Source organism: Neopsephotus bourkii, unplaced genomic scaffold (assembly GCF_033783945.1).
Source record: "Neopsephotus bourkii isolate Nb327-2 ecotype Australia unplaced genomic scaffold, CSIRO-AGI_Nbou_v1 NB_1328, whole genome shotgun sequence".
NCBI lineage: Eukaryota > Metazoa > Chordata > Aves > Psittaciformes > Psittacidae > Neopsephotus > Neopsephotus bourkii.
This window is the reverse complement of record NW_026901808.1, coordinates 244856-267249: the sequence shown is the minus strand read 5'-3', so window position 1 is coordinate 267249 and position 22394 is coordinate 244856. Positions and strand designations below refer to the sequence as shown.

Sequence of the window (22394 nt, the reverse complement as noted above, 5' to 3'; positions counted from 1 at the left end):
TTGTCTTCCTGCTGCAGACCCTCCAGTTGGCTTTGGGAAGCACTCACCAGCACTGGGAGCTTTGCTGCTGCTGCTCTGTGATTTTCCAGCTTGATGCAGGAGCTGTGGGCTCCGGAGGCTCCACTGGGAGCTGCCCTGGTCCTCTGCCCCAGAGCAGCATCACCAGCTTTGAGGATGCACTGGTGCCTTGCATGTGGAGCTTGTCTCACTGCTGCATTACCCCCACCCCTTTACTCCTGCCACAGCTGTGGTGCTGGCTGGCTCTGGGGCACTGGGTGGCTGCCAGGGGCTGGTGTGGGCTCTCCCTGCTGATGCTTTTCTAAGGTCTTCCCTTAGGAATAGCAGTGGTGAAGCATCTGCTAAGGGGGTTTGGGGGAAGACTTGTGCCTTCATCTGCTTCTCACCCAGCAGAGCTGGTGCTGGAATCACTGGTACTTTATCAATAATCTCACTGCATTTAAACACATCATACACAGGCATTCACTGCTTCAGCTGCCCTCTTTATACATGCACAGGACTTCACACCCTCACTATTTCCTTGAGCATATGAATATCTAACAGCAACACAGCCCCAGCCCTCTGTTCTTCGCTCGGGAAGTTTTGGAAGAGCTGTTTGCAAAGTGAGGACCCTGTCTTTGATTTTGCCCCTCCACCATGACAGTAACCAGGCTCTGAGCTCACACCCTCCCAGTTTGTTGCTTAGTGTTTAGAAACAGTTATGGAAAAGCTGGCTATATGTTACTGGGACACACTTTTATTTCCAGGAAGCTGCAGACACATGCAGGGCACTGCTGCCCCTCATGAGACGCGTGAACACAGACTTGCACAACAGCCTGGAAAGCACAGAATGCACAAGACCACAGCTTGGCCTCAGTTGGCTTGAGAAAGACAAGAATGTAGGCAAGAAAATCCGTGTCATTGCAGCTTTCATGGCCTGGGCTGGCTGCCTCACCCCCTCTAGCTCCTCTCCAACCTCCCTTTCTAAACCCAGTGCTTTGCTGGCTTTGCTCTGGGTAGCAGAGGGTGCTCTTCCACAGAGGTGTGAGAAATAGCAAAGGTCTGGACTGAAAACCCCAATGCATGGGGTGGAGCTCTGTGCCAGCACAGGGCACTGGGCTGGAAGAGGGACTGTGTGTGTGTGTTTATGTGTGTCCACCCCATGCAAACCCTCTATGAGACACAGTCCAGCAGGGCTGGCAGCATCGGGCAAGCTTTACAGCCTCTGCTCCATTGGCAAGAGAGCAATGGATACCTGTATGTCCCCCCTCCTGCTACTTTCCAAACCCTGGGAGATGCCATTCGGACCCTCGGTACTGCACTTCAAATAAACACCAGAGGAAGGATACAAGTTCAAAAAACAATTTCTTAATTTATTGTAAATTCTCCTTTCATCTGTGCTGCAATTCCAGTGTTCTGCACATTAATAAATACACATTTGTTAAAAAAACAACAACCTCCAGTGTCTAATCTGCCATAAAGCTTTTAAAAAGTCATAAAAATAGCTTTTAATTTTTATTTTTTTTGTCATTAATACAACTGACCCTCATTTACTGCAACAATTGTGATCAAAATAAAAACTACCTACATCTCACTGGGACAAAATATACATACACAGATGTAAAAACAGCCAGCGTGGGTTATAGACAATGCCTGAGCACACAGCCACGTGCCAGAGCCTCAGCACATTCAGAACCTTTTTCCATGAGAAAATGTCACACAGTATGTTGCATCATTTTTAAAGGAACAGCATCCTTCCTCCCTCTCCCCTTCCAAAGGCCTCCTCAATACATTTGGAAATGCTTGGCAATATAATGATACTGAGATCACAATATGTATTATTTCATTTTTATCTCCACTCCTCCATGTTATTTATCCTGATTTTCTACTTCTTCCCTTTCAGATGCACAGTTACACAAACAAAAGCCAATGTTTTCCCAAAAGAACTGTTTCACCAAGCGAAGGGCTCCTGAAGCCTCAGTGGCAGACAGCAGGTCACAGCCACACCACTGCTGCCCTTTGAGTCACGTATTCCCACCATGGGGAGCTGCCAGCAGAGATTTTGGATGCCAGCTTTTTCACATCTTATTATTCCTTTTCTTGCAAACCATTGCAGGAAGGTGAGGATTGTGGATAGGCCACACTTGACTGTCCTATACTTGTGAAACCAGCATGTTTTATGGGAAACATGAAGCCTTAGGTCTTCCATGTGCTTTCTGAAACACCAATGAGGCCATAGGGCTTTCTCAAAGAGCTGGGCAGTGAAACCTGGACATTCTTAAAGACTCCTATTTCTGCTTTGATTAGCAACATGTTGAATCCATTGAGAAAGAAATTAACAGTAAACTAAAACACTGCGTCTAAGGGAGGACTTGCCCCATGGGAGGAGAGCCCTCTTCTTAGGACATGCAGAGCCAGGCCAAAGGTAAAGCCTACTATACAATGACACCACTTCTTTTCTCGTTCTTGGTAAGGCAAGTCAGGATTTTACTTCTTCCAGACAAAGACTGTGTTGAAATCTTAGGCAAAGATACGACTTATTTTTAGTCCTGAAGTTCAGTTGCTGAACATTTCAATGCACTTGAGAGAAGAGGTCAAAACACCAAGAAATGAAAAAGCAACACATTTCTTGTGGGTTTTAGAAGAGGTTACAAAGAAAACATACTGTGTCCTGAAAGTGTTCCAAAACCTGTCAACAAAACTTGTAAATTACAGCCACGGATTTCCATTTAATCTGTACCAAATTACTCTGAAAACTGCACTGCCTTAAGGTGGCTTCCATGCAAACCTCCCTTATTTTATCAAATGCCAAATTCAAGTAAAATTGTGCAATGTTCATATAAAAAATATCAAAACCTCTTTTAATTGATTTCCTATTATCAAATTAAGATCAGTATAAATGTAAAATATACAAAGGGACTTTTTCTTTTAGCAACACCATACAAAATATATAAAAGTATCTACACTTTATATATATATATATAAAGGATTTTTTTTTCTTAAGACGACGTGTCCATAGGGAGGTGGATAGAGATGCTGGCATAGAAACAAAAGGACACTTGGTGTGATATTCCTCCCTAGAGCCGAGCAAGCCGAAGGGTTCACACTGTAGCCAGAGAAAACTCCAAGACATGTCCCCTGGCACTTGTCTTCAGGCTGATGGATTGACTTACTGCACAGGTCCACCATGATAATAACATATATTTCCTTGGTTCTCCCCAGTAATGAGTGACCCCTGCAGCACTGTCCACACTGTGATCAGGCATCCGTCCCTCACAGTGCATCCCTGTAGCCATTTCCATGTGTTCAGGCAAGGGCTTGTGCCACAGGGAGTGTACCACACAGCAGCCTAACTGCAGGAACGTCCGGGCACTGTGTCTCCGCCGTGAGCAGTCAGGAGTCTGCCATAACGTGAAACCACGTGGGAATCAATGCCCACCTCGTCCTCCTCGCTACGCGGCCGCTCCGATGAAGTCCAGGGCAGGCGGCCCCACGGCGAGGGGTCCAGAACCGCCAGCAGTGCTCACAGTTTCCTGATGGTTCAAATTGAAGTTTCATTACTGCCTCTGTTAGTGAGAAGAAGCAATCATGCAGGCTCAGTGTCACACAGGCACAGGCAAACCGCGCCCCCGAACCACCCGCCCTTCTTAGCAAGGGCTCATGCTTTGTGAGGTTGCCATGCCTTCCCGATCCAACACTTGCAAGGGGGATGCTGCCCTGGAGGGGAAGGCCAGTGGAGAAACAATTCCAGGTAGTACACAAGAGATGCACTCTTTAGAAGAAGCTGTGGTGGGGGTTTGTACTTGGCTAATGCTTTGGTGAAGATGCAAGGCTCATAAGCTGTTAGAAACCTGGTATTTCAGATAGGTTCATGCAATCTGCTGTCCAACAGCAGGGGTTTATACTATGCAAAAGGTGCGGAGATAAAACAATTGCTTAGTACAAGTTGGCTGTTTATTCTCCAGTGATGACTGTATTACCTGGTAGTAGCTTGTTAAAGACACCTCTGGCCAGGATATATTCCATCAGCCAGTTCCTGGCATCCCAAAAAGATACTTTTATAGTGGACTGGGAATGGGCTGCACACCCAGACAACATGGGTGTGTAAAGCATGGTGGGACATGTCAAGAGTTAAAGCTGCATGAGAAATTTTCTCTCGGTTTGGAGAAAGAATGAGGCTATTATGTGTGGTAGTAAAAAATGAGACTACATGCGTAAAATGTTTGCACAGACTTTACATATGGCTGCTGTCCTCATTTTAAATGTATGGATTATGATGAGTAATGAGGTTTTGAGAATACTCTTTTGCTGAGAGTTTGCCCAGCCTTTTGTTAATGTTTGATTTAGTTTACAACAGCAAATATGTACAGTGATCACAATGCAGCAGGTGGGAACCATGCACCTGGTTATTTCGGGTCAGTAGCTTGACATGGCACTTTCTCTGCAGCCTTTGGATCTCCTACCCCAGCACTGGTTTCCTTCTGCCCAGCTGGACACCCACCCTATGTTGCCTTTCCCCACCAAAACACTAGGCATCCTCAGGGGTCCTCATCAGTGGGGTCTTCCTCCTCCCCTCCTCCATGCCGACTGCCAGATTCCCACAACAGCTCTTGCTGGTCATAGTGGACATGCATTAAGAAATGTTGCTCCATGTTCACCCTCTAGCACTTACTCTGAGTCTGAGGTGTCAGCATGTCCTGTTCCCACGTGGACGTTCATAGCCATGCCATTGAGCTGGTCTCGAGACTGCTCCCTCCGAACATTCTTTACTGTCACCCCCGAGTCCGAGGGAGAGCGTACCCCATCATTTGTCCCCAGGGAAGCAGTCCTGGATGAGATTGTGCTCTGATTGTAGTCTGATAGCTTTTCCCGAAGTCGATTCTTCATATTCTTATCCACCAGTGGGGGAGGGTAGGTGACTCTGTTCTTTAAGATGCCTGTTATGAAAAGAGAGGATAAGGAGAGTTTTGAAGCACAGAGCTACCATATGATCTAATTAATGCTCATTAACCCGCCTCTAATCTCCCCGCCTGGCTGTGAGGCGAGGTTGGCTGCCCTACCTTTCCTCTGCTCCGGCTGCTGGTTATTCTGCAGGGACAGAGGTCTGTTCTCCTTCTGCTGCCCTTCGTTCTCCTTGTCTTGCGGTGCTTCGTTGCTGTGGTTCACCTGGTTTTCCCTATGAAGCTCTACGTTGACCTTGGTCTCCACTTTGAGTTTCTGTTTCCCGCCGGGGTCTTCGCTGTCGCTGGCTGTCATGCACTCTGTGGGCCAATAGGGTTTCACATGATTGGGAAGGGTATCAACTGCAATGCAAAAGAACACTAGCTCGAAAACCACTTTTGATATGTGTTCTCAATCACTGCCAGCCAGTCCTGCGGCCTGTGGCTGGGGAGGAGTAGTGTGTCAAACCAGACCAATACTGCAAATAATCCTTGCTGGACTGCACTGCCCTCAGGGCGCAGTGACACCCACAAAACACACCCGGTAGGGTGGCAGGGTGTCCAGACCCTTCCCAGAGCAAGGCTGCTGGCTCCATCACAGAGAAGTATGAGGCAAACCCGCCCCTCAGCTGGTGATCCCACCAGCTCCTCGGCGAGGTTAAGTTCTAAAGGGTAAGTGCACCCTGTGCTGTGTGCAGAGTACGAGCACACAGCCTAGATGCTCATCAGCCAAAGCTGACTTATCTTTGGGACAAGATGAACTATGCCTAGAAATGCCTGCACCCTGCCACACAGTATTAACAGCTAATGATCTCCAGCTCTTTAGGGCCAGGACCTCCCCAACACCACTAAATCCACAAGCCTGTACCGCATGAGGAGAGGCAGGTATTTCTTGCTCCTGCCCTCAAAACAATCAGCTTTTTCCTCCTCTTCTTTCTTCATGAGACCTTGCTGGCTGGTTAGCACCATTCCCAAGTGCTGTAGGAACCTGCCTGCAAAGCCCACTCTGCCTGATTTGATCAAGCATCCTTTTACTTGTACTCAGCCACCTCTATGAACAAGCCTTTGGGATGAAAAAAGTCTCTAAGCTGGAGATGAGAAGCTTCTCCACAGAAGCAAGGCACAGCAGGAGGGATGTTGTCTCAGACATATGGTAGTTAGGCAAATTTGTCCCATCTGTTCTAAAGGTGCAGGCTGGAATAAACCTATTACTCTTCCCTTGCACTGGGAGTACCTTTGGGTGTACTGTGGAGTGGGCCACGTTCATTATTTTTGGAAGTAGATGTGTTCCACTTTTTCTCTGTCTCAAGCCCATCTTCCTCACTGTCCGACGAATGGGACGAGGCATAAGAGCTGCTGTGTTCATCGAGGGACAGTTCGCTGTCAGAGTCTGAATCATGCTCTACAAATGCAGAAAGGGGAAACACAGCAATGAGTGTGGACCCAGGCTAAACAAGTCTAGCTGACAAACGCACAAGGAGAAAGAAAAGACAGGCATATGTTTCAGGCCATGCCAGGGTTACATCTGGAAGTGTACACAGGATCAATTCACAAGGGCTGTGGCACCTAAGTAATATGGGAAGCACAACTGCTTGGGTCAGATAGTGGGCAGGACCTTTTATGCATGGGAGGTGCAGAACAGAATGGGAGCACTTTGTGCTGTGCAGAACAGTAACTGCAGGATCTCAATAAAGATAAAAAATAAATAACATTAAAAAATAAAGAACTGCTACAAGGCAACAAAATTTAATGTCAAGACCCAAATGAAAGGAAATCAGCCAACAGACTCTTCTCATGTTCTTGTACAAAACACACAGCAGTAAAGGAGGATATTGCCTCAAGGTCTCAAATGCTAAAAGATCTCCAATTAAAAATGAAGAGCAACAGCACATAATTTGTGAGAAAGAAAGGGGACGCCAGAAACTGTCAACAGCTGTGACAGCTGTCAGATTAAAACTGAACCATCACAAGAAGCAGATACATGATATTTCTATTCCAGGATTCCCTTGTAAGGCAGCCACTGCATAGCTCACTATGCCAAGAGTGTAACGAGAACGAGACACTCCAGGTCAAATTAACCGTTCTCCAAAAGTGCTGAGAAGGGGAAAGTGCACAACTGGGTCAAAGCATTTAGATATAACTCTTACCATTGGATTTTGATGGATTCCTATGGAAAATAGAGGAATCTGCTTCAGTCTGACCAGCCCTTGCTTGACCTGAGGATCCACTGAGCTTATGAGCAGCCTCATCCCTTTGAGAATAAAAACACAGGGCAACTTTCTTGGTCACTTCACTGCTCTTAACAACAGGGCAGACATGCAGATGAGATTCCTCCAGCCAAATGCAGACAGCTGCAGTGGATACTTGCCAGCCTCTGCTTGATTGTCAATGTGGTCACTTTTACAGCAAGACACCGGTTATCCTAATGAAGCTGTCTGCCTTTGGCCACATGAACCACACTCTGAGAAAGCCCGAAGTTAATAAGCTAAATTGCACTCCTTGAGACATGTCTGAATTTTAACAGGCAAGCAGCACAGCCCATATTGTTAACATAGCAGTTATGTTAACCACTGCACTGTTGGAACTCCCCTCCAAAGATGCATGCAAAAGAAAATGAGAGTCACATAAACCAGAACTGTTAAGACATAAACCGAGCGGCATTTGAACCACAACATTTCTGTTTCCCACAAGAGCAATGAAAAAGGAAAGGCAAGCACCTGAAAGCCATGCACCTGCCACCTGATTACCTGAGAATATAAGCAAGGTAGCTATTGTGGCTCTTGGCTGACCTGACGGTGCTTTCTAGGGAGACAGTGGATTCCCCAATGGTTGTGCGATACATATTTGGCTCTTCTATATATGTGTTGTTACAGTTCAGAGAGCGCTGAAGGGGGAAAAAAAGACACAAAACAATGGTGAATGATACCAAACCCCACATTACCCATGAATGTAAGTTTTGAAGGAAGCAAGTGGGTTTTGATGCTGAGGAAGAAAATCCTTTACTCTCTAAAGTTCTAGTTAAAATAGTAGTCAAAGCTTCTGAGAGAGGCCATCAGTAATCTTTGTAGAGGTGACTGGAAGCAGTCAGAATTCACTTAATTACGGACAAGTCACCTGTAAGTTCATTTTAGGTAACATCTACCACTAAAAGGATATTGTTTCCCAGTGTTTGTTCCTTACAGTTAATAATGTAGCTCTTGTTGCAGTGGAATCATCTGGAAGAGGTTTCTTCCCAGTTAAAGTGTTCTTCAAGTGCTTCCTGACTTCTTTGTCGAACACGCAGTGGAAGAATAAAATGAACAGCCCCTGCATCATTTTAGAGAGAAGAATAAATGTAATTGATCCATTAATACCAAACTGCAAATACAGATACTGGAGAATGGCCATTCTGAAACACCCCTGAATTCTAGATTGTAGTCCACGATTTCAGTAGCAATAACTATTTTCTGTCTTTGATTGAAATGGTGTTGATTGATCTTGTAGGACTTCTTCATAAGTGGCTTCCAAGTTCAAATGTGAGTAAGGCCTGGGAAAACATACAAAATGATGTGTTCCTCCAGGATTTACAGAGCTGAGTTTGTGGTAGGTGCCACCCTCCCTCACTGTTTGGGAAGAAACCTTCTTCTCCAAATATCCTATAGGGACCTCTGTGTCCCACCCAGTAGAAGACATTGCAGGGAGTTTCAGGGTTGTACTTGTACCTTACAGTGATGATAAGACAAAATCAATAGCAGCACATAAAAAACATCACAGATTTTAGTGAAAACCTCTGGAAATGGGGAACTTCTGTGGTAAGTGTCTTGAGTACTTTTGCTGAGAGAATTTCAGAAAGCCTCCTGAGATGTGGAGAGATACTGTGGGCAGAGAGGTCCCAACTGTTGCCCCATACTTTCCTTGGTTCAGCCATACCTCCTGGTGGGAATAGCATTAAAATCCCCAGGGCTGGGCAGTTGTTGGCTTCCAGAAACACACATTCACAGCTTTTGCTGTGGGCAAGGGGCACGCACGTGCGTGCCTTCAGATGTATTTGCTCTGAGGGAATTCATGCAGGCACCAAATTGTTATCAATTTTGGTTGGAGATACAGTATATAGAAGCCAATCACTTGTGAAGTTGCAGCTGTACCAACATCACAAGATGGTTTCAGACAAAGCAATTGACCTAGAGTAACTTTCAACTTCAAGCTCGCTTTCTAAGCATTCAATCACAAGTGGTCTTAGCTGGCATTAGCACTTTGGGATTATTCATTAATAAAACTCACATAAATGTCTTTAAAAATACAAGTTCAAAGAAAGCATTGACGTGAAACGCCACATACCAGGCAAGTTTGGAGAATTCCAGCTGCTGGCTTCCCTCCCTCATCAGGTTTATATTTAATTTAATAGAAATTAAATTGACTTGTGGAAGCCTGGTTTTACAGCCTGAGGAGGTGTAGTTATTTCAGAGCACACCAGTTACAGCAGCAAACTCACCTTGCTCCGAGCTAGCCTATCTGGTGTGCTTCCAGGGCATGGACACTCATCTCTGGAGAAGACCCATCAGACTCTTTTCTCCTTGGCTACAATTTGTGGCTGTTGTGCTGCAGCTGACAAGAGTGACCTGCTAGCAGTAGCTTAATACTGCAGGCAGTTGCCATAACAGTTACTGCCATCCTTGGTCGCATTCAAATAACGACCGACATGAAGCTTCATGACCACTTCCATGCCAGCTCTCCTACAAATAACTACTTTCTGCACCTTTAATCAACAAGTATGTACACTAGGACAAGCAACCCAGTAAAACCTTAATGCAATCAGTTGTATTTGAAAACCATTATTTGACTAATTTCCTTAAACAGTAATTGAATTTATGAAAGCCTTGAACTCTTAGCCATTTACTCTCGGTGAAATAAACCAGTCTCTTGGTTGTGATAGCAACAGAACAACTGTTAACAATGAGCACACAGAAGACAGTAACAAAGATTTTGTCTCTAGAAAAACAGAAGTACAATTGCCTAGTATTATTTATCTGTCACAAGTTGTAATAGTGGAGCATTTTAGGATGACTAAAGGTGAGAGATGTAATTACTCAAAGTTATGGTTTTGGTAAAAAGAACCCTCTCCTTGAGAAAACAGAGCAAAAATTGTACTTAACACCTCTGTTATTCTAAGCCAACTCATGTTTAGCAGGTTTTTGAAGTCTGAGTGCAGCATCATGCTCACCGAGATCTGCCATGGACAAGACACCATCCAACTCACCTGCAGGCAGCTGAAAATGGCAAAGAGATAATGAAACATCATGACATCGCAGTTCACCGCCATCAGACCCAGCAGCCACGTGGCACTGATAAGCAGCAGGAGCACAAATGCTGTTCGCAGCCCAGAGCTGTAAAGCAAAGAGGTATTTGCAGCATGACAAGATACAAGAGTATAGCCCAACTTCCCTGCACTTCCTGGGTGGTATCATGTGCCCAACAATTTGGCAACTGGAAAGGCCCTTTGGGAAAATCAGGGCAGTGCTCCCCAGCTCCCCATTCCCAACTCTCTCACTGCACTACTCAAATGATTTAGCAAATTCAAGCTAAAAAAGAGGTGATTTCAAGTTTGTTTCCAAGGTTTTCTTCAGACAGACCAGTCTCTTTGCCAAGGCCATGCTGTTCAGCCTTGTTGACTCTTAGGAAGAGATCTGGGTGGTAAATGACCACATACGTCTTATTTCTGTTTGTCAAGTTCATTCTCACATGCCTTCTCAACGTTACAGCTCAAAGTTTTGGATCCAGGGCACTCAGGGGAATACTTGTTTACTTAAGAACATTATTTCCACAGATACTTTCAAAAGATGGTCACAATTCCAGTGGCAAAAGGTTTGTGTTATGAGTAAAATACCTGCCATTAAATAGCCATTATACTCCATTTGTTTAGGGAGATTTAAAAAAGAAACTTAAAGAAATTACCCAGCAGCCAGGGCTGAATAAATAGCTAGAAGAAGCCTTTTGAAACCTCATACAGTTGCCTATTTGAAAAAAGTAAAACTAGAAAAGGGTATGTCCTGCCACTAGCTAATCACGTTTCAGTTCACAGGTAAATTCTGAGCTTTGGGCAAAACAGACACTAATGGGAACAGGCTGCCCCAGCAGCTCAGGAAGGCGGCAGGTTGCAGCTTGCCAGGCTTTCTGCTCATCCCGTGGGGATGGGGCTGGGGGAGGCTGGTCCTCAATGGGTCTCTGCGACATGGCTGGTAACCCAGGCATTCATGAGGGGAGATCTGTCTGAGCCACGTGTGAGCATGGGGACACCCAGAATTGAGTCTACCTGGGCATGCCATGGGTAGAGGTGAAGTGACGGTGTAGCAGCGTTTGTGATGAAAGATCTGGAAGGACCATAATGATACCATCTGTAGACCAGACCTTTCCCTCTCCCCTTCCTTCTCCTGCCTACATTTTCTGGTGGTGCAGAGCATCATGGTGGAGGTTTTCAGACCCTCCAAGGGAACCCCATGGGTAGGTGCAGCTCCAATTGCTTCTGCCAAATATCTGTTTTATCTCCTACTCCAACGCTTCCTTTTAGGCTATTCCATCCCTTTATTGTTCCTGGCCAGAACTTTTTTTGCAGCTTTTTGGACCTAAACTTACATGACTCCGGTTTTTTCAAATGAGCGTTGCCTTCGCCTGCATGATGCCTTCATTGCTAGTATAAAGATGACAGCGTTTATCTGAAAGGGAAATAAAAATAACAGCATGGATTCTTTCTGTACATTTGTTAAGAGCTCAATTTTCAATGAAAACGCAATTTTTACCCTAAAATGGTTCATGATGCCAAGAATATTTTTCCTTTAATTTACAGGTGTCTAAGTTCCAAGATTAATCTCCTTTCAAGCCAGCATAGTGAAGAACATCCTGAGAATTGGTCTGGATGAAACCCAGTAAGATGGCCCCGTACAAAAGAGGCTTGAATGAAAGACAGGAAGTCAGGAATGGCTGTCCTTGTCCAGACCAGAGTCCACTCAGCCCAGCATCTTCTTTCAGCTGGGTCAAACCAGAATATCAGAATACAGTAACAGAGCAACTACACAGTGGTAATTCCTCTGAATAATTCTCCATTGAACAAAGCAAATGAGGAAAAATAATAGGTTTCTGGACACATGGCCACTGCTCCACAAGCAAACTTCACACTGACAAGCAGCCCCCCGATTTTCAGGAGCTTGGCTCGTGTCTTATTTGTTTTAGCAAAAGAGATAAGCTCAAGCACATTGGCTTCAAATGTAAAGAATACAGTTGCTTTGCATTATGAGTACTGTTTGACAAAACATGAAAAGGCAGCAGTAAGGAAAAGACAGTGCTGGATGCCAACTCCACCATACTTACAACTACAACAATTATGATGGGCCCAGCAAAACTCCAGATAAGGGTATCATGAACAGACAACCAGCAGAAATCAGGGTTCCCATAACCTTGTGGATCCAGACCAACAGCAAGCCCTGGGTCACAAAATGGAGAGAAAGCACATCAGAAAGGTGCTGCTGAGATCTTCTACATTTTCAAATCACTGTCTGACAAACAAAATGCCAATGGCAAAATGTGTTCACTAGGACAGTCTGGGAAGTCAAAATCAAGGCAAATACTGAAATAAAACTTCTGTAAATCACAACCTTTACATTGGTCACTCCACATCAAACAGTACTACAAGTTTTGCCCACCAGAACAAAATCCAGCTGCAATAGAAATGACAGCAAGTGCAAGCCCCAAATTAATTCTGTTTCAGCACAGTTTTACAGGCGTACACAGTGGGATGAAGCCTTGAGGGTGAGTGACATGTTCAGGAATTTCAATAAGCCTATGCAGCTGAATGACATGAATCATAACTGAGGAGATGTCAATGCTACAACAAATAAGTGCATTCTTAACTGCCGTGAGCTCGCTGTCACTAAGATAGCCCCAGAGACAAAGGAACCTGGGAACTCACAGGAGTTAACTGCTTGAGCTCAGGTGGGATTCATTTTGAGCTGCCATCTCAGATACCTCACCTTGCTTTCAGTGCTGTTTGAAATGGAGCTTGCTAACTCCCCCAAGGCAACTGAGTTAGGAACACACCTTTTATTGTTTTATTTTTCAAAGCTTGGACAATTCCAAGGGAGCCTCTGAGTTCAGCCCCCACCTGCTGATTTACAGTGCTGTCTGATATGGTGACCTACACCTCACCCATATGGCAACGGACTGAAATTGCTGCCTTTGACCTGCAACATCACAGAATCATAGAATGATTTAGGTTGGAAAAGACCTTTAAGATCATTGAGTCCAACCATTAACCTGGCACTGCCAAATCCACCTCCTCCACAGGGCTTTTTCTCTAGACTCTCCACCAGCTTTGTTGCTTTTCTTTGGACACGCTTCAGCACGTCAGTGTCCTTCTTGCAGTGGGGGGCCCAGAACTGAACACAGTATTATAGGTGCAGACTCACAAGTACCCATTACAGGGGGATGAACACTGCCCCAGTCCTGCTGGCCGCACTATTGCTGATACAGGCCAGGGTGCTGTTGGCCTTCTTGGCTGCCTGGGCACAAGCTGCTATGTTCAGCAGCAGTCAGTCAGCACCCCTGGGTTCTTTTCTGTTGAGCAACTTTCAAGCCACTCTTCCCCAAGCCTGTAGCATTGCGTGGGGGTTGCTGTGACCCAAGTGCAGGACCTGGCACAACAAGGAAGCCTTGTTGAATCTCATACTACTGGCTTCAGACCATCAGTTCAGCCCGTCTGGATTCCCTCTGTAGAGCCTTCCTACCCTCCAGCAGGTCAATACTACCCAACTTGGTGTCATCCCCAGCACTGACAGGCCTGCAGTTCCCCAGATCCTCCTTCTGGCCCTTCTTGTGGGTGGCTGTCACATTTTCTATCCTCCAGTCAACTGCGCCCTTCAGGGTTAGCCAGGACTGCTGATGAATGATGCAAAGTGGCTTGGTGAGCACGTCTGCCAGCACTCCAGTTGTATGGGTCATCCCACCATGTTTCCATGATTGCATCTGTATCATTGTTTTCCTGCTGCACAGTGGCTTCCAGCTCCTCCTATTTGTTGCCCATGCTGCATATACTGGTGTGGTCCCTTCACCTTTTTTGGGGGAGAAACTAATTCCTGTGTGACGATTCTCAGGTGCTTCTGTGGTTTCTAACGCAACAACAACCCTTGCATCTTTGCTGTCACGTGGAACGTGGATCTCCATCCTGTACCTCCACTGAGATGGTGGAAAGAAGGACCTTGTTAGCAAACCGTCCATCAAACACCAGTATGCCACCCCCAGGTTTATCTCTAATGAGCCTACTATTATTCCTTTCCCTGTTCAAATGTAGTTTAAAGCTTTTTCAGTAAGTTAGTCTTTCAAACTCATTGAAAGAGCTTTAAATTACATTTTGAAAGAGTTCTAACTCCTGTGAAAGATCCTTTTTCCCCCTTTGAGTCAGATGTACCCTGTCTGCAGAGGTTTTCCTTCTCCAAGACACAGAAATTGATCCCTACAAGGCCTATGGCCAACAACATATGGTAAATGGCTGCAGCATGTTGTCTGGGCATTGAGGCAACCTACTGCGTTGAGCGTATGTCCTGACTCAAGGAGGCAGCCAAGGCTGATGGCAGTGCTGTTCTCTGGAGGAATTCATGTGCATTAATGAAAGCCTTTTTGAACCGAAGCCTGTGTGCTTGGATGAAAAGACACTGAAAAAGGGAGAGGTAGCTGTGTTTCACTCTTGCTGCTCAAAGCTGGCCCACAGCCAATATTCACATCTGGTACAGGCCTATGGTCTATGAAAATCAAACTGGCTATTTGGCAAAGCAGAGGATATTGGATCTGTTTTCACTCAAACGTGGAACGAGGTAGGACCGGTCTCCCTCCCTGCTCCCACTGGCCCTTCCACCACCCCCTTCAGAAGTTGCCGTCCAGAGTTAGCCATAAATGATTAAGGGACCATAAAGTATTTTATACAGATGCAATTCTATAGACGCAGTCTGTTTCCCAGGACTTGATTTCCCCATTAGTGGGACTTAAACTACAGTTTGACCAAACGTCTGGCTCTAAGGGTAACTGGCAGACAGAAACATTTTTTCACTCTCAGAATCCTACCCTGAAGTTCTCTATAAAACAAAAGGGGCAAATTGCAGTCTTCAGGTCTATGGTTCAAATGTTACTGCAGTCAACAACATGTGAAATAACACCTTACCCAAAGGCAGAATTAACTCAATGCAATTCTGTCATACACAGAATTGCTCTAGCCGATGACTGACATGCTGCAGCCTGGCTGTCCTGAGCACACTGAGTGTGTGGGCTGTGTGACAGTCACTGACATTTGCAGGATCTGGGGCTTGTCCTATGGCCAAGCATCCTGTGGGGACCAGGAGCTATTCCAGGACATGCCAAGAGCCTGCCGTGGGGAGGTGCTGCCGGAGGGGCATGTTTTAACAATTCTGAGCTCCTGCAGGCTCAGCAGCTGCCGGTGACTCAGGCTACTGAGGGTCAGCCTCACCTCTCTCCTGACTCAGCACCTGGCTCAGTATTCTCAACAGATATGGAAAGTGACATTTTCTGGGGGCACTGGTTTTAGGGCGATGTAAGAATCTGTTTTAACATGAGCACTGCAGTCTCCATGCCAAAGCATGAGCACACACATGCCAACCGGTTAGCGTGTTGCCACAAAGACATGCAGAACTGGAGGGGTCCCACTGGGTGCCAAATCCAGCCCTTTGCTCCTGACACAAGGAAATAATAAAATCCCTTTCCTAGACAGCTCAAACTACATTTGAAAATAAGCATGCTTAAAGCAAATTTAAAATGTTTCACTATCACTCTCCATGAAGAAATATTGCAGATCCACACTCTTTTGGATGGCCTTCTCCCAACTCCTATCCCTTTTTTATTCATGGCATTTTGCTTTTCTGTGCTGTGATTAAATGTGGTTCTTCTCTGTTGGAGTTCTTCTCTGTTCACTATGTAAACGTTTTAGTAAGCTTCTCCTCTTCTAGGCTCAAGGTTCCCTTCAGCAAATAGCCTGGTCCCATCACAGATATCTTAGGACCACTAAGTCCCAGCTTGACATGAATGTCAATCTGAACATGGAAAACAGAAAAACTAAAGAAACAAAACAGAGCAAAGCCACTGCTACTGCAGGTTCACTCTTTTTCAGGAGAGCTTTGATAACGATGAAATGGGCTAGACAGTTATCTCTCAAATAAAACATAAAAGCCCTCTGGATGTCCAAGACTAACATTCCTTCCCATACCTAGACTTTTCCACTATTAAGAAGCATACACAATCCTTCTCTCACAAAGCAATTTAAAAGAAATTGTGTTTAAGATGAATGTTATGAAGTTGGGGCCTTTTACTCTTATATATATTAAAATCTGTAAAAGAAGCTTATTTAAAATATGTACAGTAACAGAGCTATCCAGAGGCAAGGAATCCCACACTGTGCTATTTATGATGAAATAATCTTCTCTTCAGATGATTTCTAAACCCGGAAGGCCAAACTGAAGGCTTAGTTTGCTTTATTCTTGTTTACAAAATCCTCTGACTTGCTCAGTAATAGGGATCTGACTTTTCATTTCAATGAACTGCAAATTCAATAGATTCAGAAATAACAGGAGACAACAGGGGGCTGTAACTCACAGTTTTAAAAGTGCAAAATAGTTCCATATCACAGAGAACAATATGTAAGTAGAAAAACATAAAAATGGCGTACTTGTAGGATTTAGGTTGCCTAACACTGCTGTTGAGAAACTCTGAATTAATATAAAATTCAGGAGAGAAGCTAAACATGAAACACAAAATCCTTCTGACAAAAGTCTTTTAAAAAGTTGTATTCTGAAATGCAAATTGTTTATTGCTATTTAATGATAATACTGCTCTTCTGCTAGGAATGATGCTGCCAATTACACCATTTCACTTAGACATTTCTAAATGTACTCAGTAGTCCTGTGTGTACTGATAAAAGTTACACAGGTCTGAGACGTCTCAGAAGTCCAAGGACCATTTCCATTTAAAATGTCAGGGATACGTCTATAGTGGCAGAGCCTTCTGGATTGTGCCTTCCACTGTGCTCTGGACAGATTCATAGAAGTAGAAATTATTTATGCATGAGGTGATACAGAAAAACTTACTTAACCAGTTCTCCAGAGAGAGAACTGACCTCTACTAATCTATGCTATGTTTTAGTATTACACTTTCCTAAGTCACAGAGGAAAATCTCCATATATTTTTAAGTCTAACTTCTTCCATAATATTTTTCCAAGTGTGATATTATTTGTTTGACCTGAAAGACATCTAAACCTCTGCCACTGCTGACAGTATGTTGTTATCTGTAAAAATAAAAGTAATTGGATAAAAGTTAACTGTCTGCCTATGATCTGGTTTCCCATATGGCAACAGATACATGCTGAAAGAGTTGAACCAAAACCCACACCAACTGTTCTGTGAAGCGCACTTCCCAAGGAGCTGTCTTCCTGCATTAACAAAGCTCCATATGCTGCACTGGAAATGTCTGATTGCAAAAATAAGCATGGTGAGGGTGGAGATGGATGTGCTCCTGTGGATCACCCTGGAACCGTTTAAAAGATTACTGCCTCCAGCTTTTCATTACTTTTCCTTAACTGGAAGTTATTGCCTTTGTATCTGAAATGAAGTAAAAGGCTGCTTGAGTATTCCCAGCTCATTTTCAAGCCAAGTAAAACAGAACTGCTGAAATCCCTTTCAGGGAACATTTACAGCTGGTTGAGGGTAGGCAATGGGAATGTCCAGTGAAGGGCAGCAAATATCCTGGGGGCAGCATTAGGTTCTGAAGCCACTGCAGTTTCCTCCCTGAGAGACCATGTGTCCATATCCTGAGGTACCAGCACAGGGAAGAAAAATCTCTGAAGGCTACTGGCAAGTTGTTAAAATACTGTTATTCTCAAGCAATGTTATCAAATCCTGTTTTAATCTCTGTGTGATTATGCTTATATTATTGTAAAACTGTCAGCATCACTTCAACTGGGCCAGCAGACATGTGGTACACAGATCTGACAAATTCAGAATGACTTCTGCTATACATGAGCTGGTGTTGTCCTCATTCAGGAAAACACTGAAGCGACAGCAGCAGTTAAGTGCATCCATAGCTGGCCTGGATAGGGTAATGTTCATAAATCTGGCCAGTGAAGTTAGCAGGGAAGGGAAGGGAAATGGTGTTGGGGTAGTTGAGCGTACCTGTTATGATGGCAGGAATGCCCCAGCCAACAACGTAGTAGAACCGCATGTGCCCGAAATTGATGTTCCTCACTTCGGTCAGCATTCGGTAGATGTGGAGCTGCTCCACAAACATCCATGCAAAGGTACTCATGTAGAAATAATGCAGGAGGATGGCAATCACGGTGCACACAAACTGCAGAAGAGAAAGTGCAGCACTATTAGAGTTGCTTTTCTGAATCACAACCCAGTGAGTCACTGGCACCCCCGTGCAGCCAAAGGCAAGTGTAATAAAAAGGTTTTGGCAGAACAAATACACTGCCATTAATGAAGTTTTTCAGTTTCAGAAAAGCTGTTCATGTTGTGAAAACTTTTTTAATTTATTTTTTTAAAACAACGTGGCCTGCTCTGTGTCTGATTCAGCTCTACCTTATCAACCCATCATGCTTTTGGGTTTTGGCCTTGCCCTCCACATTCTGTGGCTAATTTCTCTGTGCATTTGCTGTAGAAGTGAGGATTTTGGTTATTCTGACTGAATTCCTTCTGCTCGCAGGAGGGACAGGGCTGACAGAGCCCCCGTTCAGAGCAGGAGGTGGGGATGCTCCTATGAAGGCTGCAGACTCTCTGCTCTCCCTCGTGTATGAGTCTTGCCTGCATAATGCCACTGCACTGAATTCAGCCACAGCATGTTTAACCGCATCAGCTAAATCGGTCTCACTGCAAAGCCAACATATTGCTCCCAAGAACAGTCACCCTCAACCCTACACTGACTTGGTGTCTCCCATTTTCACATCATGGGCCATCCTATGGGTTTTTCTGTTACCTCATACTTTCCAGAGAGAAATATTTCTCTTAGAGGAAGTGTGCTATTTTGGTACAGTTTTGTTTTGTTTTGTTTCCAAGCAGACCATGTTTGGTGCCTGGTATCAGTAGATAAAAAAACTACAAAGAAACTCTCCTTGTGCTTGGCAAAGGTGGAGGGGAGCTGAGAGAAGATCTTAGGTTTTCAGTTTAGGACCAGCCCCTGACAAAGTCCTTGGTCAGAAAATCTTCTCTTCTGGGGACAGAAATCCATGAAGCTTCAGACCAAGATAAATGAACATGCTGAACATGAGCAATGGGTGATCTGTAGACTTTCACCAAAGTCCTTTCTTTGAGGAATTTTCTGCTAAATGAAATGTCTGCCTCAAAAATAGGCAAGATGTTATGTAATCATACCATCTAACCTAAGACCAGCAGACCATTTTGCCCCTGTGTCTGTATCTTAGGTCTTGTTTACTTAAGCTTGTTTTCTGGCACTCTCTTAAAAAATACTGAGAAGCAGAAGCATGGATGCATCCACGGGGAAAGGTTTTGGCCATCTTTTTTGTTCCTGCAGCTCTGCCCTTCACTGATGAAAAGACTGAAGACCTTGCGCATCTATACTCCAACAAGTCATGGAGGATGGCTGGTCATTATCATTGGACTAAAATGATGCAGCCAGAAGCAGATCACCACCTACTCTGCGGATCAGTCTTTTACCCAGCATCAGAGTATTTGACTAGGAAGTGAAAGAGTGGTTTCTAGGTTCTCCCTGGCTCAAGCAGGGGGGTCATCCCCCTTCTCATCCACTGCAGAAAACCCCCCTAAGCACCAGGCTGCAAGATATTCTGGGTCAAGAAATGCTCATCTCTACCCTCCTCTTGAGGATGAGCAAATTGCAGTCAGGCACAGAAATCATGAGGACAAACAGAAAGCAGCCTAGTGCTGGCTGGGCAGTTCACATCTTTGGCTAGGAACAAGGGGATCTGGAGCTTCCAGACTCAGGCTTGGATTTGGTTGTATCCTGAGTCAGCAGAACAAAGTGGACCATTCAGCTCTGCTAGGCTGAGAGGAGCAAAAGTGAAGCACATCCTGAAAGCAAAGAGACCAAGGGTCCTTAGTGTGTCTAGGAGTAACAACTGCAGTGAGCAAAATGGTAGCTGAAGTCATCTTTGCAACTAAATGGCTACCCTGAAATCTTGCATTTCTGTACTATCTGCTAAGCAGCTTTCCCTCCCAACTTCACAGTTTGATGGATGAAAACAGGAATGACCACAAGCATCTGACACCTGAATTGACTCACAATTAACTTTCTCCTTTCAGAAGCAAAGCTAAAGGGTTTTGCCAAGGATCTCTTGATAAACTTGATTAAAGACCACTTTGTGTAACCACTTAATTTTTGTTTCAAAATGTTCTGCATTGTGTTTTAGAACCTTCTGTTCCCATGCAGCACTGATCCCACTTCCGTATTTTGGCACAATTTTTTAGTGGGGATTTTTCATGGTATATTGCCCAAAAACATAAGTTTCCCTGTTTAACTTTGCTGTGCAAAGGAATCATAGAAAGACCGCCAACTTTCTGGATTCACTTACTGCATGAGCTTTATTGTAACATCAAGCATTATAGAAAATGCAGCTCAGCGATCAAAATACCTTTCTTCCCTCTGTGTAAGCAGGGCTTTTTTTGCTCCTACTCCCACATGCATATGAGTTGACTGCTGCCCTGAACATTACCTTTTTCAGGTAAGAAAAAAGAAAGAAAAGAAATCACTTTCTATCAATAGTCCAGGGAAAGATTAAAACCTCACCCAGAAATGTGACTGTTAATTTACAGAAACCCATAAAAGCCAGGCTGGGTGCCAAGCAGTGCAGCGTTATTTGTGCTCCAGCATTCTTTACCTCTTTATGCTCATCAGTGCATGACTCGTTAGACAACTCTCATTCCATACAGACAGATGAATAATTGTCTCAAGCAGAAGTGGCTTACAGCCCTCCTAACTTCTCAAATGGACTGGGTAGGCTGTAAGGAGTGGCTTTCTGCTGTATGAAATATGTTTTGAAACTTAAAAATCTTCCTAAGTGGGTTAAACCTTTGGGGTGTTTCACTAAGTCCTCATACTAGTACAAGACATCATCACACCACGAGCCCCAAAGCATGAAAGTGAGAAGGAACAAAAAGAGAACGATCTTACCAAGTACAACCATTACAATTTGTGGTATTGCTGTAATGAGCTGTTTTCCTTCTCTTAGAAACCTTTACTTGGTGCTTCGTGATATCACAAAATATCTGCATATAATATCATCTACTGCATAACTTTTGGTAAGGTTCTGCAGGGATGTGGGCTTGGTTGCCTGCTCCTTAGTATCCATGTCAGCGAAGTGAAAAAGTATGAACTCCTTGCTAGTGAAATGCAGTGAAAAATGAGTGATGTGCTCAAGAAGGTATGAGAAAGGTCAAGTTACACGGAGTGCTGTGAATCAGATGGCAAGATGAGTTCATTTGAACCATGTCATATGAATATGCAAGCTTGTATATTATGAACCAAAGACAACATGGGTCACACATGATGTGAGACCATATCCCAGAGGTCACTGCTGAAGATCTCAACATAGCAGCAGGTAAGGGAACAGAACTCCTGGTGCAGGGATGAATCGGAATATGGGACCAGGCATGACACTAGCAGCTGGAAAGCTTCATCCAGTTTAGCATTCACAATTTTTCAAAGGATAAAGTGGGGAAAGAAAGCCCAGGAAAAAATAAAAGCAGAAGAGTAACCTGAATCTTGGAAATTGAAGAATTTCAGCAGCTTAATTTTAGTTAGTTTTCCAAAATAAATACTATTAAAGAGAGGGCTTCCTGGGAACACAGTTTTTATACTAGAGGTCTCTCAAATTTACGGGGAAAAGGTCTTGACAGCACTCAGTTACTGCAACCTGAAATTAGCCAAGGTCAGGTACTTTCTAAAATGTATGTTATATCTCAAACGGGTATTAGAATTCAGGTGACACTTTAGGCTTAAGCTACCCAGCAACTGAGGCTGCATGGTTAGGCACCATGGTGCCATTACCATAACAGTGATGATACTCATTGAATGTAGTCATATTTTCCCCATTTCTGCTGCTTGGACAATGTGGAATCAGCATGGCTCTTTGTGTGCGTGCATTTTCACTTCAAGATTGTACTTTCCTCTCAAAATTTAGATTAAACATGTACCGTAATGGATTTCTAAAAGATAAATGTTCTTCAGCGTGTTCAGGTAATCCCTAACATAACATTTTAATACTTTTCAAGGACACACTTTTTATTGCATGTAATCCCCCATCTGTCTACAGCATGTTTGGTAAAGGCAACTGTAAAGCCTGGCAGTGCTGGAACTCTTGCCTGCTTTTCTCCTACCTGTCTGCATGGCAACCACGACTTTTGAGACTGGTGCTACTAAGAATCAGCAACCACATTAGATATAAATCAGGTTCTTGTACTGAG

The 22394-nt window shown here is 44.3% G+C and overlaps 1 protein-coding gene across 6 annotated transcripts in view; it reads right to left on the bottom strand.

The window, feature by feature from the left end:
- Nucleotides 1-1349: 1349 nt before the first annotated feature.
- The window catches only part of CELSR1 (cadherin EGF LAG seven-pass G-type receptor 1), a 166129-nt gene continuing 145084 nt past the window's right edge, over nucleotides 1350-22394 (bottom strand). For 2 of the 6 annotated variants that reach the window (XM_061366230.1, XM_061366233.1), the window contains exons 25-35: nucleotides 18132-18306; nucleotides 12279-12391; nucleotides 11547-11626; nucleotides 10174-10300; nucleotides 8118-8243; nucleotides 7685-7821; nucleotides 7085-7188; nucleotides 6172-6339; nucleotides 5058-5300; nucleotides 4670-4934; nucleotides 1350-3563 (exon numbers count right to left, since the gene is read on the bottom strand). In XM_061366230.1, coding sequence (XP_061222214.1) covers nucleotides 3539-3563; nucleotides 4670-4934; nucleotides 5058-5300; nucleotides 6172-6339; nucleotides 7085-7188; nucleotides 7685-7821; nucleotides 8118-8243; nucleotides 10174-10300; nucleotides 11547-11626; nucleotides 12279-12391; nucleotides 18132-18306 — 1563 coding nt within the window. In that variant the 3' untranslated portion in view covers nucleotides 1350-3538. Of the gene's footprint in view, nucleotides 3564-4665; nucleotides 4935-5057; nucleotides 5301-6171; nucleotides 6340-7084; nucleotides 7189-7684; nucleotides 7822-8117; nucleotides 8244-10173; nucleotides 10301-11546; nucleotides 11627-12278; nucleotides 12392-18131; nucleotides 18307-22394 lie in introns of those variants that run through there. The other 4 variants (XM_061366232.1, XM_061366227.1, XM_061366228.1 and 1 more) reach the window with 4 other exon arrangements.